Below are 19575 nucleotides of genomic sequence, written 5' to 3'. Positions count from 1 at the left end.
AAATAATAAAATCATAAAAATAAAACATAATAAAATAATTCTCACGACGTTTCGGCCACAACGCAAGCGTCTGAATGAGACTCCTGTTCTTCACCTGAGGACGGCTGCTTGCGTTGTGGCCGAAACGTCGTGAGAATACATTTATTATGTTTTATTATTATTATTTTATTATTTTCATTCATGTATTAGGTAAAGCCCTGTGAGCCATTCGGCTCTTGAATCGGGTGCAACCGCAACAAACAAAAAACAAGAACAAGAAAACATCTTAAAGTGAATATGTGCAAACAGAAAATCCAAGAAAAGACAGCAAAATATTGCAGGAAAAGCACCGCACACCAACACTGTGTGCAAAAATCCCAGTGGAATGCAAGTCAAACAACAACAACAACCACAAGACAACTTAGATTAAGGCCATCAGTCTAACTCCGTACTACAACAAACAAACATGGCCAAACCAAAAAACTTTTCGAAAATCACCAAAATAAAGTCATCAAAGCAATGAAACAGTGATATTTGTATTATTATCTTTTAAAGGTAACACTGTGATTGAGGAACGGTGTTGAGTTTTTGGAAAGACTAAGAGCCAGAGACCGGCAAACCTCGGGGGTGGGGCCACACAGAGGGCGGAGCCTGGAGCGAGGGAAGGGGCCGCGCGGTGCCAGACCCGAGGGAAAAACCCTCTGTTGTCATCCACCAGCCAGGATCGATCCACTGCTAGATGGCGACTTACCAAAATCGGCACCGACCGAGTGAGCAACTTGCTCAAGTTGAAAACATTCATGCTATGGCCAGCCAACTTAAGATTCCGTGCGAACGTGTGAACTCGAGTGAGATGAGTTTGTGTGTGAGAGAGAGAAACCTCTGTCCTGGCAACGCCGCGTGGAGGTGGCGGGAGAATAAAATGTGGCGGCCACAGCCCCCGGACTCCCCCGCCTCCTCCTCCTCCTCGCCGGTCCCGGTCAGCTGGGAGAGACAATCGCTACAAAACACTTCGACTTGGAAGAACGTTTTTGTTTTAGAAGCATTGTACAGCGCTGCTCGCAAAGCACGTGGACATTTCTATTTGGCAGCGCACGTGGACTGCGACTACGGGGGGTTGCCAGCCTTTGAAATCGGCTGGAACTCAAATTTCGTGAAACTTTTGTGTCCGACGCAAAACTCCATTCGTCCATACTTGGGCACGCCTGTGATCTGCATGGCTTCATCGCTCTACGTCCACAACTACGCTTCGGCGAGGTGAGCCTTTTGTCCGGAGGGAATGTGAATTAGAAAAATTCATAATTAATTTGTAAAAAAAAAATCGATGCCAACTTAATGCGCCCGCGAGCTCCTCCACCGCGGAGACGGAGCGATGTAATTGGAGCTCTCTGTGCGGGTGCTGCTGGGTTGGATTGTCACATCGCGAGGCCGTGGGAGATGGATCCATTGGCGAGGAATTCCTCCAGCAGTGTTAGAGACGATGATGGCCGATCGAGTGGAGTTGGCGAGCGCGTTGGTGCAGTTCCCGTGAGCCAGCTTGCTGGAAGTTCCACATTCCCATGACGAGGCAATTTTGACCAAACGAGAAGTACTGTTGTCTCAAGGTGGTCGACTTATTCACCCCCGCGGAGGTGATGGGGTGGGGGTAGCCGTGTTCAACTTTTAGTCACGACCGCCTTGAATTTTTTTGCGATCTTTCGCAAGTTACTTGCAGCAACTGTATATCGTAATGCAATTAACTTGCACTCCATTCGTAAAATTACATTACATTGTACTCTATTATTGGTCATCTGATAATTATCGTTATTTTCTGCAGGGCACGTGGATTTAAAAGTTTAAACTGCCTCCGATAGGCAACCAGAAATTGTAGATATTGGAGCTGAACTCCGCGCGTTTAACAACCAGCGTGGTGGTGTTTCACTCGTGCGCCTAAAGGGGGCACTGCCCCAAAACTTCACATACTTTACAAATGTAAATAAAGTAACGCAGTTTCAATCGCGATTGGTACAGACTGGGGCGCGCAGCCTATTTGATGAGAACTCGACAAACCGGTAGCCCTCGCACAATGGGTGCATTTCATCTGCTGGTTAAGGATGCAACAACGGAGCAAGATGGAAGATTTGGCTTTTAGTTTTAGACTCTGCCCGTGGAGCCGCGACGAAGCCGCCAAATCTCACACGGTCCGACTGCAGTGCGCGATGAAGTGGGAACGCGAACCACGCGAATTGATGGGGGTGCTGTGTGTGTGGGGGGTGCTGTGTGTGTGGGGGGGTGGGTGTGTGTGTGGGGGGGGGTGGTGTGTGGGGGGTGGTGTGTGGGGGGGTGGTGTGTGGGGGGTGGTGTGTGGGGGGGTGGTGTGTGGGGGGGTGGTGTGTGGGGGGTGCTGTGTGTGTGGGGGGTGCTGTGTGTGTGGGGGGTGGTGTGTGGGGGGTGCTGTGTGTGTGGGGGGGGGTGTGCTGTGTGGGGTGTGTTGTGTGTGTGGGGGGTGCTGTGTGTTGGGGGGGGGGGGTGTGCTGTGTGGGGTGTGCTGTGTGTGTGGGGGGGGGGGGTGCAAAGTGGCGATTGGCACCGCCTGGAGGATTGTTTCAACACAAGGGGCCTCAGGTGCAGTGAGTTGGCGGTCTAGGCCTCATCACTGCATACAAACACAACTTGGTTTTCGACTTGATTGGGAAATAACTGAATTACAATTTTCGTTTACCATGTGACGAACTTGTGAACTGTAACACTTTCATACCAAATTAGTGTTTTGCACTTGTTTTCTAAATATTGTCAGAATCCACTAACGTGCCTGGGTTTACAAGTGGATACGTCTAACTGCAAATTGAAAGTTTGGTCCACATCTCGTGCCACCGCGCCCCATGACACTGACGTTGCCGATGCATAAACCCTTGGGTGCCGACTTGTAAAGGTGACAACTCGTGACCTTTGCCCTCCCATATCCGTGCAGCGGCGAGGCGGCTGAGGAAGGGGACCAGGATGCCTTCTGCGTCTTGGAGCTATGCGACCCGCGTTCGCACCCCGAGGCGGACCCCTCCTCCATCACCTTCTTTGGGGCCCTGTCGGAGGCCGAGGAGGGCGGCGGCATCGTGGGAGCTCCGCCGCATCGCTGCGACTCGGCGGCGGCGGTCGCCACGCGTCCGCCGGGGTTTCTGAGTCGCGTCCTCGCGGCGTTCCTGCGTTGGATTCGCAACCGCAACGCCGCGGGGGATGCACGCCGAGACTCGCGGGGCCGCGAGGGGGAAGGCCCGGAGGAGTTTCCACTTGTGCAGCTTTGACCGCAAAAGACTTTACACGTTTTAACTAGGGGGGGATTTTGAAAGTGGTGTTAAAAAAAAAAACTGCCTCAACTCTTTCAAATGGCATCGACACATTCACATGGGCGTTTAGGCAACAAAGGGTGATGATAAAGTCGTGCGAAAACGTGTAACCAAACCCTACCTCCCGCGATCCAGATCGCTTTCCTTTTAATCTGATTTTATTTTGGGGGCAATGCACACGGGTGGTGAATTTACCGTGACTTCTGATGCGACTTGATGCTGATGTAGTTCGCAATATTGAATTGGCCAATAATTTTTAATTAACATTTTAAAGCGTGTTTTTACTTAACTTTCCTGCATAAACGTTTTGAGACTGAATATGAACCTAACCAACTTTGCGCAGTCACGATACAAGGGGCTCCAATGTGCTGAACGTGAAAACAAACCACTTGGTAACTAATAATGTGACGTTGGCTATGGAAATGTGCGTGTCATGGGACAAACCAATTGTCAAAGGTTGTGTTACCCTTGCCTTTTAAACTGTGCAGGTCAATTTTGTATTAAACACTTTTTACCCGTGACCTCTTTGGATTTTCCATCATGGCCAGCAATAGGTGGTGGAAAAGAACACCAATTTAGTTCCAGTAAAACTGAAGTGAAATCACTAATAGCATAGTAGTTCCTTACCCATTTGATACTAAAGCAGTGAACACTACTTTGTGGATTTCATATAAAGAACAATATGGCCCCAGAATAAATTAACTCTGTTCAACAAACTCCCCAATAAGCCATGCAGTTCATAGTTATTTTGCTGTAATACAAGATTGGCTTTTAAAATCCTTTAGCTCTTTGTAATCAACCTTGGCAGCAGCACCATCTAACAGTGGATGACAGAAGAATGAAGTTCGGCACCAGAATTCATTGGATTTCAGAAAACATTTTATAGTGCACTAAACAGGAACAAACATTTCTGTAACAATTCATGAATTAAATTTATTGTATACAGAAAAATCTAACTCGTTAAATTCTAATGAAGCCACCTTAAAGTAACTACACGTGGTCCATGATTTAAGACTACACAGGATTTGCCTGGAGATGTAATTGGACATCAGTGGGTGGCCTATGTACAAATCAGATTTCTACTGTGGAATAACAGGCACCAATCCATTAACCTGCTCTTTCAAGTGACGGTGAGAAAAGGGAGGATATTCCATGAACAAATCGGCATAAACCCTGCATGAGCAGCAGACAAGACAACCTCCGATTTTTCCTGCCACAACTATTACACCAGATCCTCGTCTGCAGAGACTGAATTGGAGAGCGTAAGTCGCCCTGCCACACCCGTCATGAACGACAAAAAAAATCCAACTCGCGTTCCAGTTTCACCAATGCACAATGAGGTTGGCTACACTGTTATGCTGTTAATAACCGGTAATGTTATGACTATTGTTAATGCATGCACAGAACTGTTTCATATTGCAACTTGTACATATCCTGAAAACAAAACAATCGTTAAGAGCTGATCATTGACAGCACTTGACCAATACAAAAAACGTCCTCGTACATCAGCCCTCATCAAGATACAAATGCCAAAACTTCTTTTGCAAATTTAATAACAGGATGATTTTTCTACATCGAGTTTTTATTTTAAACAAGATTCAAACGAGGAAACCCTTGCCGACCGACGCGCCGGCTGGCCGATTGCGCCGGGGCGGTTGCTTGCAGACAGACGTGGTGGTGACGGTGCGGGGTGCGTGCCGGTGGTGGTGATGTCGGCACCAAGTTAACTGCAGCAGGTCCTCCTCTGGTGGCTGTCTGGTCCAATGACCACCGGCACCGTACCCGGTGTTTTTGTGCCTGTGCCCGGTGGCTCGCTCCGTGGCAGCTTTTTGGCTGCAACGTAACAACGAAGAAGAACAATAAGCATTGCGTTTTCTGGGATTTCAAAAGTTGGCTCTGTGATATCCGCTTCTGTGGACAATTCCCTAACACGGAGGGTTACACTGCTCTGCGAGAGATAAGGAGCACTTTGTCACATGACGACGATAGCACAATTCGGATAACATTGGGGAAGTGACAATGTTAACTTAATTTCCTTTACTATCCATTAGAAGCCTCAACGAGTTGCAAGACTCTTTCAGAACATGCCCGCATGGCATATTTGAAATATTTCTACATGTTTCAATATTACGAATATATTTCACTGTCATGCATTCCAAGTGAATTGGTCATTTGTATCAGATCTCAAAAGCTTAGCAGGATTGAGCACTTGGATGGGTGGCCACTGCATGTGGGAGGTTGAGAGCTGCAGAGGGCAAATGTAAAATATACCGATTGTATTTCATATATAGCCATTAACACTCAATTACAACACGTGTTACATAAGGAAGCTAACATTTTACAAAACACCTTTAAGAGTCTCCTCAATACAGTAACGAGAATAAAGTGATCAGGGACCATACCTATTGCCAAGAATATATCATTGACATTCATCGCCGTCTTCGCCGACGTCTCCATAAACAAGAGTCCGTTGTCGTCCGCGTACGATTGCGCCTCCTGCCGACGGCAAAACCAGTGTCAGTATTCCACAGCACCTTCTTTGTGTTTTGCCATCACAAAGTCAATATTCAAAACACTCGATTTTCCATGTAACATTTGAGTTCAATCGGCCGTTTTCTTTTCACCTTCTCGCCCTCGCCGTCGGTGACAGTTCCTGACAACGTGGACGGCCGTGTGTTGGGCAGCTCGGCAGCCACGTGCAGCAGGGTTGGAGTGCACACCAATAAGGTGCCAAGAAATCGGTGTGGCACAACACACCGTGGCCCAATATCAGTCTCTTACAAAAACTGTAATTACCACTCCCTCACTATGGCAGACTAGACTCAATTGCCACACTAATACCACAGCCACCACGATAAGCCATACTCTATTACCAAGCCACCGACGCTCTCAGGGCAGACCCAGACTCCCACCTTCAATTAGCACGGTCGGCCAGGTCCGGTGTCAAAGGAGTTCAACATGCATACACAAATACTCGCCTCGAACTCCACTATCCGCTTGCTGGCGAGGTCGGCTTTGTTCCCGGCGAGTGCGATGACGATGTTGGGGCTGGCTTGTCTCTGCAGCTCCTTCACCCAGGTTTTGGCACGAGAGAACGTGTCCTGCATAGAGCACGCAGACGTGGCACAGAATGAATTCCACGTGTTTTTGCGTTGTGATTACCAAAAGTGGACATTGTACACAGGGGGATCTATCATGCCTCACGAAAGAACACCAGTGCCCACTGTGTACCACCACTCCACCCGCTGATCCGACTTTCAAACGCAACTGCTTGTGGGGTGGCAGGGAAGGGCACTCAGTTCTACAGGCAATGCCAATGATCTCACCACACTACACCTCACCATCACTTCCTTCTGCCATATTCTTGCAGCAGTTGCAATGTGAACAGTTGACCTCCAAGGTCTGCTTAGTCGCATCCCACTCATGGAGCTTTACACTCGGGGTGTGGATGTAAGAGCCACCTTCCCGCATTATGTGGTGTCCCAGGTTTACTGGGTGCTAGAACCATCACTGAGGCCTTGAACATAGAAAATACACAGAAATCAACATAGACCCTAAGTGTGTTGGTGACAATTGTTGTCACCTTGGCAGTGATGTGGTGGTGGGTCTGGAAGTGGTGGATATGTTTTTGGTTGTGCTGGCTGTGGTGTTGACGAGTGTTGGGTCACTTTTTGGTGGCGATGGGTGTAATTATGATGGTAGCGAAGATTACAGTGGCACGGCCTGCAGTGGTCAACAGGTGTTACGGTCTCGTTTGTGGCGATGGGCGCGTCGGTAGTGCTGGCAGCGAGCGGGGCTGGACCTGGTTGGTGATGTCATAAACGATGATGGCCGCCTGCGCTCCGCGGTAGTACATGGGCGCCAGGCTGTGGTAGCGCTCCTGCCCAGCCGTGTCCCAGATCTCAAACTTCACCGTCGTGTCCTCCAGGCACACCGTCTGCGTCAGGAACGCCGCTGCACACGGCCCACAGCTGTTATCTCGCAATTGCAGTCACCCCCTCCTCCATGCCAGCGTTTAACAATATTAGCGACAAAAATATTCGTCAGCCAAGTGTTTTGTTACTGTAGTCAACGATGACAAACTTCATCAAGCATTACGGTGACTTCCACTAAATATCAAAGTACGATTATGACGAATTGAAATAAACTACTGTAGTGTGAATAAACATGCAGGCTAGGATACTAAATATATTGCAGTGCACAGACGAAGACCAACAATTGGTCAGTGGCTATATATGTATACGAGAAGACTTCCAGCCATTTGCAAGAAGACTTAGCGTGTCACTGGTCTCAGCCATGTTCACCGATGACTACAAAATAAGATCACCGCAGTCGAATGTTTTTTTTTGGGCAATTAATTTGGTTGAATCCAGGCAAGCCCTAAGCAGCCCCGTGCACAACGACTCAAAGCACAACTCCTAAGGGAAGACCGAGTGTGGGAGCTTTGCGAGACGGACCTCATTGAAGGCCATCATGCGAAAGGCTTAAGGATGTTGCTACCACAATGTTTCACAATGAGATTGTTTATCTCTGCCATCACAGAGGATTTGGTTTTGTTCATAGACAAATATTAGAGATTCTTATCCCAAGAAAAGGGTCTCATTGAATTGAGTCAGCTGCTCAGACTCCCTGTCTCCATGTGCTTCTATTGTGTCTATTGCTGTCCTCATATCCAAATCCACTGCATGCGCCCATCTCTCGCTCGGTTTCCCTGAACCCCTTCTGCCCTGCACCACCGATGGCATCTCAACAGTCCTACTCATCTTGGCACTAACATGGTGCGACGGGCGATGCAAAAAACAACACGTAAACAGCCATCTTGGCTAAAAATACCAACTGAAAGCACTAATTTGCATGGTAACTGCAAGTGAACATAATGCATCATACTTAATTACCACCGGAGGGCCCAAGACGGCATTTGCGAGACGGGCAAACTCCCCCGGGCAACGTGATAAGAACGGAGTTCATTAAAGCAATTGGACATCCACAGTGCTTGTGCTCTGCCATTGCCACGACGGGCATAAAAGGGCAGATGACGCGACATACGAGGACATTATTAGGCAGCGCACCTTTACACCTGAGATGCTCCCAACCGCATACACTGCAGTCATTTATAATCAGAAGGAATTGACGGGGCGTTACAACTGCTGCGGTTTCAAATTTTCAAAACTTTACCAAGGTTGTCAATAATCGTTATCCATAATATCCATCGTCCACCGAAATTAAACACATTTTCATAATCAGTTACTTTTGAAAAGCATGCGCATGCATGAATTATTAAATGCTCTAAAAAATGTGTTTGTCATCAGAAGGGTTTCATTGGCAATATGAAATGCAACAAGGCAGCTGTTTGATCAAACGCATTTGCATCTTTGCGAACAGTGCTTTTTAGTTTGGTTTGTTCAAGGCTAAGGGTAACAGGCCTTGACTAAATCTGTTCTGGTTTTGAAAAGGATAAGTCTCGAATGGCAACACAAATTGACACTACAGGTTTGCTCATATTGGATCATCTTTACGAGTCACAGTCCCCCTCTCCACAAATGCTCTCAAGCGTAGTTGAGAAGTGTGCTCGCCCTAAACCCTTTCAGAACAACCCACCGAGCCAACGCCGTCTGGGCCACAGCCCTGATCACATCCCAATCATCCCCCCCAACTTTCCAAGCTCCGTCAGTGACGCCGGTTTCCCTCACCGCCGATGGTGCTCTCCTGGTACTCGTGGAACTGCCCCTTGACGAAGCGTAGCACCAGGCTCGACTTCCCCACCGCCGACTCTCCCAAGAGCACCAGCTTGAACTGCAGGATCTTGCTGGTGGACGCCAGCGCGCCGGCCGTGGTGCCGTTGGTGCGGGCCGTGGCCCCTCTGGCCGCCATGCCTAGCGCGGCTACGGAGCTCTCGCTGCTGTGTCGCTCGCGGGCGGGCGGCTCGCACGGTCGGCCGGTCCGCGGTTACAGCTCCTGACCGCGAGTGGTTTCTGCGCAGCAGACATCACCAATAACACCGCAAAAATGCCGTCTTTCACTCGTGCCGTGACAGAGGTGTTTGTCGAACCCGCGCGCAACACTCCAAACCAGCCACCCATGTCTTACGAAACGCGCCCACTGCCTTGATTTGCAGACAATGCGCCCGTCAGTTGGCATGGATGGGTAGGTAGGTGGGTAAGGGGACAGCTGGGCAGGTGGACAAGTGGTGAGGTGGTAAGTGGACAGGCAGACAGGTGGGTGGGCAAGTGGATGAGTGGGTTAAGTGGGGAGGTGGACAAGGAGGTGTGGGGCTGCTGCTATATTTCGAAATTAGCTACTGAACTGTGCGATTCAGCGTCACGATTTGATGAGTTAAATTCTCTTTCATTTAAAATTGTGGTTAATGTGTAACAGCAGAATCATTCATCCAGCAGTGGATTGACAAAAGTGCTGGCCATGTAAATTATGAGCTTAAACATTTCTAACAAGTCAAGTCTAGGAGTAAATATACCTCTAAGGTGCATCGCAGATGTCTGCCGAGGAAGAACCTTTACATTACATTCACGTTCCTTTTTATTCTATTCTTGCGTATGATGGCAAATGTATTTCAAGAGTTATATGTTGAGGTCTGCTAGCCACGAGGAAGGATCAGGAGAGAGTTTGGGTTGTTTTCCCATTCCTCCTCCGTTGAAGGAGCACAGATTACAGGAGTTTACGATATGGCCCCAACACTTTGGGTTGCATGGCAACAATCGCAGTTCCTTGCATTTCATTTTCCATTTATGAAGGAAATGCGCTCAACATGACAACACATTATGACACAAACTTCTGTATTCCGCGTGAGCCGAGTTTCACTCTTCATGTAAAGGCACAACCTCACACGGAAGCCCGTTATCGAGGAGACAGATCGTTATCCCCACGGTAACGTGAGAGCTCGGTTCGAGTGCAGCACAAGGGGCACCACAGCTCTTAACAAAAGTTCAGGTGGCACAGCGCAGAGCCGTGTGGGGTTGTGGAAAGTGAAATGCCCCGGCCCTTTTGCTCTTCATAAAAACGCTTCCAATTCTGCACACGGTGTTGCCAACTTAATCTACAAAACACTGCGACCACGTTCGTGCCGAACACAGAAAAACAGCAGCAGCGACAACAAACTCAAAACGGGATGTGACCAAGTTGTTATTTAAAAAATAATATGTTACGTTTTCCCCAATTAGATCTTGGCTTGACGACGCAGTTGCTAGGAAAGGGCACTTTGGGGACGATTTGCAGGAACTGCCCGAGCACTGTGGCATTGGGAAAGTCGATCTCGCGGCCAGCCATCGCATTTGACGAAGACTAAAAACAAAACGATTTCCCTAACTGTATTCCGGTTGTGCGTGATATAATCTATTTGGAATGGTGACAGAGCAGTGAAACCATTCGCATTACAAGAATGGCCCAAGAAAGTTTATACCCCAACGCTCCACGTCTCTGCATTATTACACTGTGTGAATGCTTATAAGACGATTAAGATGGGGTATGAAAACTCTACGCATATTTAAACAAAAACCTTCACGACAATAATAATAATAATATTTCGTGCTATAGAGCATGTGTCATGCAAACTGCATCTCATAATGCTGAGGAACCAAAAACAAGCCGGATGGCAGCCAGGTGGTGAGCTGGTGCCATAAATTACCCAATTTCTGCAATCCTCTATATATTTGGATGTTTTCTGCTAATTAATGAGCATTTATACATGGGAGGAAACGGAAACACCCGGAGAAAACCGGCACACGTTTGAGAGGGCAACACTGAACCCATAGCGTGCTTGGCTCGGTACGATGCGAAAGAAGTTCAACATACATACATACAGAAGGAACAGATGGAGATAAAGCCACAATTTCGCTGTACCACCTTCTCCTGGCAAGCCAGGGTATGACACCCACAGGCGCGCACCACCACCGCCCTGCCACCGTCTCTGTTACAGTGCCGGGATTATTGTGTAAAAATATAATTGCTTAGTAATTATTTTAGAGAAACAAAAATGCACTGCAATCGCTTTACAAACCAGGAAACTAACAAAAAAACGACTGAACAGCAACAGTCACAAACACACGGTCAGCACAATGAAGGGGAGACCGGCTACTTAAAAAAACACAACCCACACAGCCTCGCACAACACGAGCGTTGTAACGCCAGAGGCTTCAGATTGCAAAAGCACAGGAGTAATTTTCTATACAGGCGTAGAGCGGAAAATAACAATTTCTCGAACAACTGAAAACACGTGACGATTACGGCGACAAGTCGGTAACGCGCTGCAGGTCTCAAAGGTCTCCGTCGAGTTTACAGAGCGCCTCGTGCCACCCCCCTTGCCACTTCACTGCGCCAAAGTGGCCCGGGCTGCCTTCAACGTCCGGAACAACCCTCAGTGTGAAAACACGACTCCTGCGACACACCGAGCACGCCTTCGTTGGCTCCCGCCCTGAAACACCAGACACCCGCACGGAAACATTTACGATGCAAACCGCAACGGACTTGCCAAAAGCGGCGATGCACCTACACACCAAATAGGAACACTTGGTATTGCAAACCCCGTGGTGACGCGGTCATGGTTACACCACGGTTAATAAGGATTTGTAATTGTTTAGCATTATGGACGACGTACACATTTCATAAAAACCGAATTGATTATTGGTTTACCAACTTGCTCTGACCAGCATAGTGAAGTATAGTTAAAGAGGACTCACGATCCACGCAGTTTAGGGAAGCCTCGATCCAGCAGTGGATAAAAAAAGGTCTGCAAGTTTGTTTAGATACATTCTGTATCGCCAAGTGACCAATCACTTTGGAACGGGCTGTGCGGTTGCATTAGTCAATGCAACTATTACTAAAACTGAACTGGATTTCACGATGAATTCCTTGACAATTGAAATCAATAATTTATTTTGGAAACTGTTATTGAAAAATAAATAATGAATAATTTTAAGTTTTAGAATTGGTGCCCTACTTGTATTCCTGAACTCAGGAGTTAAATGGCAAACTAGTGGAACATTCCACTTAAGAGTGCAATCACACAAAGGTGAGTAGTGGTGCTGGAGTACACAACGTGACGCTGTAGCGAGCGGCATTGGTGTATTCTGGTGGGATGCGCGATGTCACGTGTTATGACGTCGAATGGCTTCGTGACATAACAAGCCCTTTACAGGAACACCAATGCGACTACCTTGTCTTCACGTCTCAAATCTCTCCTCAATCTCCTTTGCATCGTCGTGTCTCGGGGGGCCACTCCACGAGCACTTGCCACCAGTTGAATAACCTGCCCTGATTGTGACGTCAGTGGCATGTCATGAAGAGTGACGCAGTTTCGGTGTGGCGCTATTGTATGGCAACCGCTCTAGTTAAGAGCTCAGGATTGGGTTGGCTGGGGTTACACTTTAAACAGTTCTGGCTGGGCTTTAGTTATTTGTAAATGGCTGTACGAATGCCAAGTGTGTAGTAATTTATGACCAATTAAAGAATCAGGAAACGACAAAGGTGAAATTCTCAACCCTTGTGGAAGAGGGACGGTTGTCTTTGGCTCTGACAAGATGCACGTCCATCATGATGAATGATCAATGGGAAAGAAGCAAACTCTTGGACAATAAAATACGGAAAAGTCCAAGGCACAACATCCTCCTCACATCCACTCGCCTGCATGTGCACAACATATAAATACGAGCATTAACAAGCAGATACAGCACTTAACGTCGCATCAAGGTATACAAACTAAACCTTGATTCTATCTTGTCCATTGTGTATGAAGTATAAACTGCTCTCTTTAGTGTCAGAATACATTTGGCACCATCACCTACAGTCATTAATAAACACGTACATTAGGAGTGATGTACAGACACCATCCAATCAACTTGCGGGAGAAGCAAACCTGGACGGTCAGCCAGAGTAGGATGGCGCGCGTCTGTGGAGGCAAGACTCTGGTGGCTCACACCGAAATGTAACAACACTCCCACACCCGCCAGCTTGCCTAGTGGCCAGCAGTTGGCAGCACAGCAAGTTGGTTCAGGGGACGCTGTGTGGACCTTCGGAGTGCTATTCATATGCGACAGAGGGAGTTCTCTGGGTACTACCGACAAAAGTTAAAGACTCCTTCCAGAAAAAGAAACTCTTAGTTATAACATGACAATTCAGCTGGACGCGCCTGGAGAATGAGCCTCAAAGTCGACGAGGCTTCTATGCCTGAAGAGGTCACGCAACTACTTTGATTACCACCGCTGTTATTGTTCTGTGTTGACAGCGACAGACGGTCGGCAAAAGCGGCGCAATAGAGAAACGCCAAACACATTCCTGCGGAGGGAGCTGGTAGGAACGTTGGGTTGCTCGGTCAATGGCCAGGGTCAACGGCGGCGTGGTGTATTCCGCAAATATGCCCGACTGTGAGGGCGGGCACAAGCCGGCGTAAGTTAAACGTTGAGTTTTATAAGGGCACCAAGGGGTGACCAGCCCCTCCCCTCCCCACCCAGCCCCACCCCTCCCACCCCCCACACCCAGCCCCTCCCCACCCCTCCCATTTTTGGATGCACGACGGACGGACACAATAATCCTCTGTGGGCTGGTGTAACCAGGAGGTTCCTACCAGTAAAAGATCATCAACTCTGTCCCTGCGACGATGTCGCAGTGGCGCGGGTCTCCAGCCCGTTGCACTTTAGACTTTCGCACCACGCGTGCGTCGCGTCCAAGGTGCGGATGCCACCACTCGGACAACCCGCGGGCCGACGCGTCGTGCCCAGGCCCCCGTGCCTGGCTCGAACTCTACCCCGTGACCTGGCTGGGCTCACCGATGTCTCGTGCAAATCCACGCCTCCCCACCTGGGGACGCGCCGCTCGCGCTGAGCGAGCGACTTTGACGTTCGCTCGCTCAGCGAAGAGAAGGAAAACGAAACTCCACCTCGGGGCTTTCCGAAACGTTCTCGTCATTAACTGCGACAGAGTTTATCGTAGTGGGCAGTGGGGGGGGGGCATTTGGGGAAACAGTCTTCTCTGCTCCATCGCGGATTAACTTGCCCTCATTTCGGATAAGTAAACTATTTGGTCGTCATTTACGTACTATGAAGAAGGGCCGTTGACCGAAACGTCGCATATACATTTTTCCTTTTAAAGACGCCCGGCCGTGTCATTGACGAATGTTGCGTTAGCTAATTGCCCTTGTTGCACAACTGGTAACGTAGCAGCCATCACCAGACGACGTTTGATGTTGGAGAGGATTGCGGTGACGTTAAACAAACCCGTTGACGCTTGCGAAATAAAAGTCTCGATCATCCGATAAACTTGTTACTCGACGGGACGAAGTTGGGTCACAGTCGTGGTTGTTTCACCTAAACCGGCCCGCGCCAGGCAGTGCGCTTTAGCCAAACGTTGGAGGGCACCCAGAAGCAGTTCAGCTGTAACTCCCCACAGATGCAAGGGCTTCATCCAGCAGTGGATTGACAACGGGATGTGCCAACATGCGAATTAATTGGGTCGAGATTTACGAAGCGTCAGATGGTGCGCGGGTTAAATCCCACCACCAGACGCACACCGCACGCCGAGGAGCCGCGTCTCAGAGTGCCTCTCCTCGGTCTCTTGTCGATGGGTCCCAACTCGGGTCTCGGAGTCTCTCGCGCCCTGTACCCCCCAACCCCAACACGGAGTCTCTCTCGCCGTCAGCAGCTCACCCCCTCGCGGGTATCATCATCACCATCACCACCACAGTGTTGGTATCCCACTAAGTATCCGTGCATCTCACTCTCCGTTCAGTCCCACACCCGTCTCTCTCGCTGCATCAGCGTCTCGCTGCATCAGAACGTCCCAGTGTGTCTCATCACAGAGTCTCACCGTGCCCCAGCTCGCATCTCGGTGCCTCGGGGTGTGCGCGCAGCGAGGCGCCACACCTACGGACTCGCGCGACTCGCGCTACCGGATATAGGGCGGGTTGGCAAGTAGGAGCCCCTAGGCCGCAAGGCTCCCTCCCCTCTCCTGCCCCCCTGACACCACCACCACCACCACCCCCACCACCACCACCACGCTGCCCGCACCCCGCGCGGCCTCCAGCGACGCGACGCGGCGCGACTCGCGGCCCCGAGCGCCACTCGAGCGCCAAGCGGCGCCGCCATTTCGCACAAAGCCAGAGGGGGGAGGCCCGCACGTCGCCGAGCGCGGCCCCAGTCCCGAGCCACGGAGGAGGGTTCCTCCCGCCGAGAGGTCGGGCGGCGCGACGCTCCGGGAACGAAGCGGGGTGGGGGGGGGCGCCGCTCACCTCAGCGGCGCCGAGGCGCGGGGTCCAAGCGGCGGCGGCGGCAGCGGAGGGAGGCGGCGGCGGCGGCGGCGCGGGTCGCGGCTGTCACCGGGGGGGTCACGCGACTTCCGGCGGAGCGCCCCGTGTATCAGCGCGCGCCCGGTGACGTCGCGGGAGAAATCGATTCACGTAATCGTGTCTCAGTCGATTCCGCGGGCGCGGGTATCGATTCCCGCTGACTGATGACGCTGCGGGGGGGGCAGCGGCGAGGGGCGGTCGCCGGAGGTTCTCCGTGCGCGTCGCTGCCCCCCCCCCCACACGCTCCGTGCCCCCCCCCCACACGCTCCGTGCCCCCCCCCCCCACACGCTCCGTGCCCCCCCCCACACGCTCCGTGCCCCCCCCCCATACGCTCCGTGCCCCCCCCGCCACACGCTCCGTGCCCCCCCCCCCCACACGCTCCGTGCCCCCCCCCCACACGCTCCGTGCCCCCCCCCCCCACACGCTCCGTGCCCCCCCCCCACACGCTCCGTGCCCCCCCCCACACGCTCCGTGCCCCCCCCCCATACGCTCCGTGCCCCCCCCGCCACACGCTCCGTGCCCCCCCCACACGCTCCGTGCCCCCCCCACACGCTCCGTGCCCCCCCCCCACACGCTCCGTGCCCCCCCCCCATACGCTCCGTGCCCCCCCCAACACGCTCCGTGCCCCCCCCCATACGCTCCGTGCCCCCCCCGCCACACGCTCCGTGCCCCCCCCCCCCCACACACTCCGTGCCCCCCGCGCTTTTCTTGTCCAGGCACATTGAGGTTTCAATACGGGCACACACAAGTGTCTATTTGTGTGTCCCCCTTGTGGTGGGACTTTGTAGGGTGCACGTTGAGATTCATAGGGGCACGGGGTGAGCAGTCAGGTCTCAATTGGTGTCGTGTAATAGGGAAGAGGGCACTGCTAGGGGGTTGACGGGGATGGTATCTCACCACGAGGGCGGCCGGGTGCGGGTACGGGTAGGCCGTGAGTCACTGGTGAGTCACTGTTTGTCACTCATTTCCCAACGTCTTGTCTCTTCTCACAATTCAAGTTCCTAGAATCAACCCACCCGCGCCTACAACATGGCTTCATCCCAGAGGTCGCAATCAGGTACCCGATACCCGTACCCTACCCGTACCCGGCCGGTACGGGTACGGCCGGGTACGGGTACCCGTTTGCGACCCTGGTGCGGCCGGGTACGGGTAAGGAATCAAAACCGGTTTGCTACCTCTGTGCTCAATTCACTGCTAGATCAATGCGTTTTACCCCGAAGCCGGTGAGACGTTCATTAAGAGGGAAAGGTGCAGCCCTGCAATTGCCTGCTCACGCTACTGCTGGTGGAAGTCGCCTTCACTCCAAGGAGCTCGACTCCTCCGACGCTGGCAGGCCGCCTCGACTCGCCTCGAGACGCACTTGCCCAAATGCGCCGCGTGATGGCGCCATGCGCGCGTCTCGAGAGAAAGCGTCTGGAGGACTTTCTACCGCGGCGAGAGACGTCTCGTCTCGGGGCCATCGGTCGCAGTCGAATCGTGCAGCAGCGGCACCACTCGTGAGCGGCGGCGGCGGCGGCAGCGGCGTCGTCACTGTCGCTCTGCGCTGCTGCTCTTGCAGCAGAGCGAGGCAGGCGGCACCGAGAACAGCCATCAGCAGCGGCAGCAGCAGCCAGGGGACGATTGATCTGTCGCCATCATGGCACCCCGAACAAAGCGCTGGTCCATCAGCGAACACGATCTCTGGGATTATTCATGAACACCCGTTTCCAGAATAATCACCTCTTTCGAGACCCACACATCGTCCTACTCGTCCTGGCTGTGACACTCCTCGTCCTCCAAGACACTGTTGGAACCCTCAACGGGCAGCATAACATTATTACTAGGCGGATACTGCACCACAACTTTATGAATGGACCATTGGAGCCACAAGTCACAGCAGTGCGATTGTGGCCAAGCAACCCACACGATGGACCACACAGTAAACCCACTGTGACCTGCGTTCCTTCAACGGAGGAGGAGCAGCAGCCACACACAACACGGACTCTCTCTGGTCGTGGTGACGAGCAGCAGATCTCGACTTGGCATCGACCTCCTGGCCACAGCGCTGCTGCCATGAGCAACAATGGAATAAAATATCAGTTCACTCTCTGAGTGAGAGACCTTCACCAGAGCAGACAGAGAGGAAAGCAGATATAGGTTCGTGATGTTTACGTTGGAGAGGCAAGGCGTCGAAATTTAAATTCTGGATAAAAAAACTTAACATTGAAAATAAATGTCCGTAGCTTAAAAGCAATCCGCACATGCCACAGTGTCAGCCATTGAAGGAGCATTGCATTGGCTTTATTTTTATTCTCATTATTTATACAGCAGACCCACGCTGAGTTGTCCGACTCTTTTTTAGGAAGGCCCTACCCCATTGGGTATATTTATTTCATTTTCAGAACGTTTTAGCGATGAGTAACGATGAGTTAACGCGGGAGGAGACTGGAACATCCAGAGAAAACCCGCGCCTCGCTCAATCCCCGTACAGATGGGAAGAAATGGCGATTAGTCCACTTGCTGTAATGCCTTCTCCTGGCGAGCCAGGGTATGACACCTCCTCGTGCGGTGATCCACCAAGTCTCGCTGCTGCCTCCAGTGCTCGGTTACAGGCAGCGCCACGTGCGCAGCCACCACCACCGCCACCCAACCTTCATTCGCTGTCCGCCCCGCACGAGATACGCCGCACACACGCGGGGCTGAGAGGGCGCTGAACCTTTGGCAGTTCCTAGAAGTCGTTTTCAAATCGGGAGGGGCGAGGGGACCTTGAGTCGCCGCTGTCCCTCGCGAGCTGCCTCTGCTACTCGGCGGACCAAGTGACTCCAGGAATGCAGCTGCAGTGGGGGTCGCTCTCGAGTGAACACGCGGAGGGAGACGCGCCGTTTGCGCATTCGCTTGTCCTTGAACCGGATTCATTGCCCGGTGGTTTGGATTGCGGAGCCCTGTGATGCTCTGCACGAAGGGCCCTTTATAAAAGTAAAGTGTATTGCAGATTGAGTTTCATTATTTGACCACTGCCCAAACTGTTGTCTCAGCAGCGTTCGCCAAGGTCCGCGTTCTGACAGCCATGTCCCACACAGGGGCACCTCTCCATGTAAACGGGATACCTGCTGATGTAGGAGCCGTCGAATATTAAAGCCATTATTTCTTACCCCACCGATACGCCCATCGACTGGTTGATCGCGACGACGACAACGAATCAAGATGTGCACACATTGTATCCGCCGTGGAGATGGATGGACGCGGTCAGCTGGTGTGACGGAGCAGTGCGGATCGCCGCATCCCGACACCGTGAGAGACGGCGACGGCTCGGGTGGTCTTCATCCAGCAGCGGAGAGATCATGGCCGACGATGATGATTGTGAAGCCTTTGTACTTTCACCGCCCTTTTGTCACTTCGCTCGTGGATAAGGGCCCCTCCATGCCTCGCAGGTTTTGACCGCGAACTCCACAAACCCTTGTCGGTGCGGGCAGGGAGGATGGGCACGGGAGCGTCGAATGGCGCAACAATCGATATTCCTGCACTCCGAGCCTCTGCTGCCTAGCGCCATGGAGCCTCGCAGTGACCTATAACACCTGGCACGCACGCTGGGCTCCCATCCGCGCCTTATCCGGGCTTATCTCTGCCGAGCTACCGCGAGCTGACGGCGTCGGGTGCATGCCGAGAGATGTCGTCTCAGGCTAGACCCGTGCTTTTAAAAGCTTTTAAGCTGCCTGAATTTTACCATTTGGTGCCTGGAAATGACTACCAAATAAAATAAAAAGCATATATTACTTCTGTTATCCCCTGCTGCGCTATCTTCACTAAAATTGGGTCAAATGGGCTGCATGGGCAGCGTAGGAATTGGGTCATTGGTGAATTTGGGTCAAACGGGCTGAACCATCGCAGCGGAACTGGGCCCGACGGGTCCCTCTGACTGCATGACGTGGAGGCGTCTGAATTTCCGTGATGAAAAATGTAAACAAATGCTCATTAATTATTTGTTGAGGTTATATAAAAAAAAATCC

At 51.5% G+C, this 19575-nt stretch overlaps 2 protein-coding genes across 2 annotated transcripts; one reads left to right on the top strand and one right to left on the bottom strand.

The window, feature by feature from the left end:
* Positions 1-912: 912 nt before the first annotated feature.
* On the top strand, positions 913-3460 carry LOC144724723 (uncharacterized). Its single transcript, XM_078604063.1, has 2 exons — positions 913-1236; positions 2930-3460. The coding sequence occupies exons 1-2, from the start codon at positions 1196-1198 to the stop codon at positions 3255-3257; spliced, it is 369 nt and encodes a 122-aa protein (XP_078460189.1). The 5' UTR covers positions 913-1195; the 3' UTR covers positions 3258-3460.
* Positions 3461-4160: 700 nt separating this feature from the next.
* LOC144724724 (ras-related protein Rab-5B-like) lies at positions 4161-15697 on the bottom strand. The gene is made up of 6 exons (XM_078604065.1): positions 15532-15697; positions 8990-9271; positions 7102-7253; positions 6278-6400; positions 5702-5795; positions 4161-5132 (listed from the first exon to the last, which is right to left on the bottom strand). The coding sequence occupies exons 2-6, from the start codon at positions 9168-9170 to the stop codon at positions 5023-5025; spliced, it is 660 nt and encodes a 219-aa protein (XP_078460191.1). The 5' UTR covers positions 9171-9271; positions 15532-15697; the 3' UTR covers positions 4161-5022.
* Positions 15698-19575: the final 3878 nt, after the last annotated feature.

Source organism: Lampetra planeri, chromosome 21 (genome assembly GCF_965212315.1).
Source record: "Lampetra planeri chromosome 21, kcLamPlan1.2.h2, whole genome shotgun sequence".
Classification (NCBI taxonomy): Eukaryota; Metazoa; Chordata; class Hyperoartia; order Petromyzontiformes; family Petromyzontidae; genus Lampetra; species Lampetra planeri.
Note: the sequence above shows the minus strand (reverse complement) of the source record. Positions and strands in the feature narration are given on the sequence as shown.

Excerpts from the sequence above, each read along its gene's own strand:
- LOC144724724 (XM_078604065.1), bottom strand. The coding sequence starts at position 9,170 with ATGGCGGCCAGAGGGGCCACGGCCCGCACCAACGGCACCACGGCCGGC. Across the intron at positions 6,401-7,101 it reads TTTATGACATCACCAACCAG|GACACGTTCTCTCGTGCCAA; the intron begins GTCCAGCCCCGC and ends TGCTCTATGCAG. Across the intron at positions 5,133-5,701 it reads TGATATATTCTTGGCAATAG|CCAAAAAGCTGCCACGGAGC; the intron begins GTATGGTCCCTG and ends GTTACGTTGCAG.
- LOC144724723 (XM_078604063.1), top strand. The coding sequence starts at position 1,196 with ATGGCTTCATCGCTCTACGTCCACAACTACGCTTCGGCGAG. Across the intron at positions 1,237-2,929 it reads CACAACTACGCTTCGGCGAG|CGGCGAGGCGGCTGAGGAAG; the intron begins GTGAGCCTTTTG and ends ATATCCGTGCAG.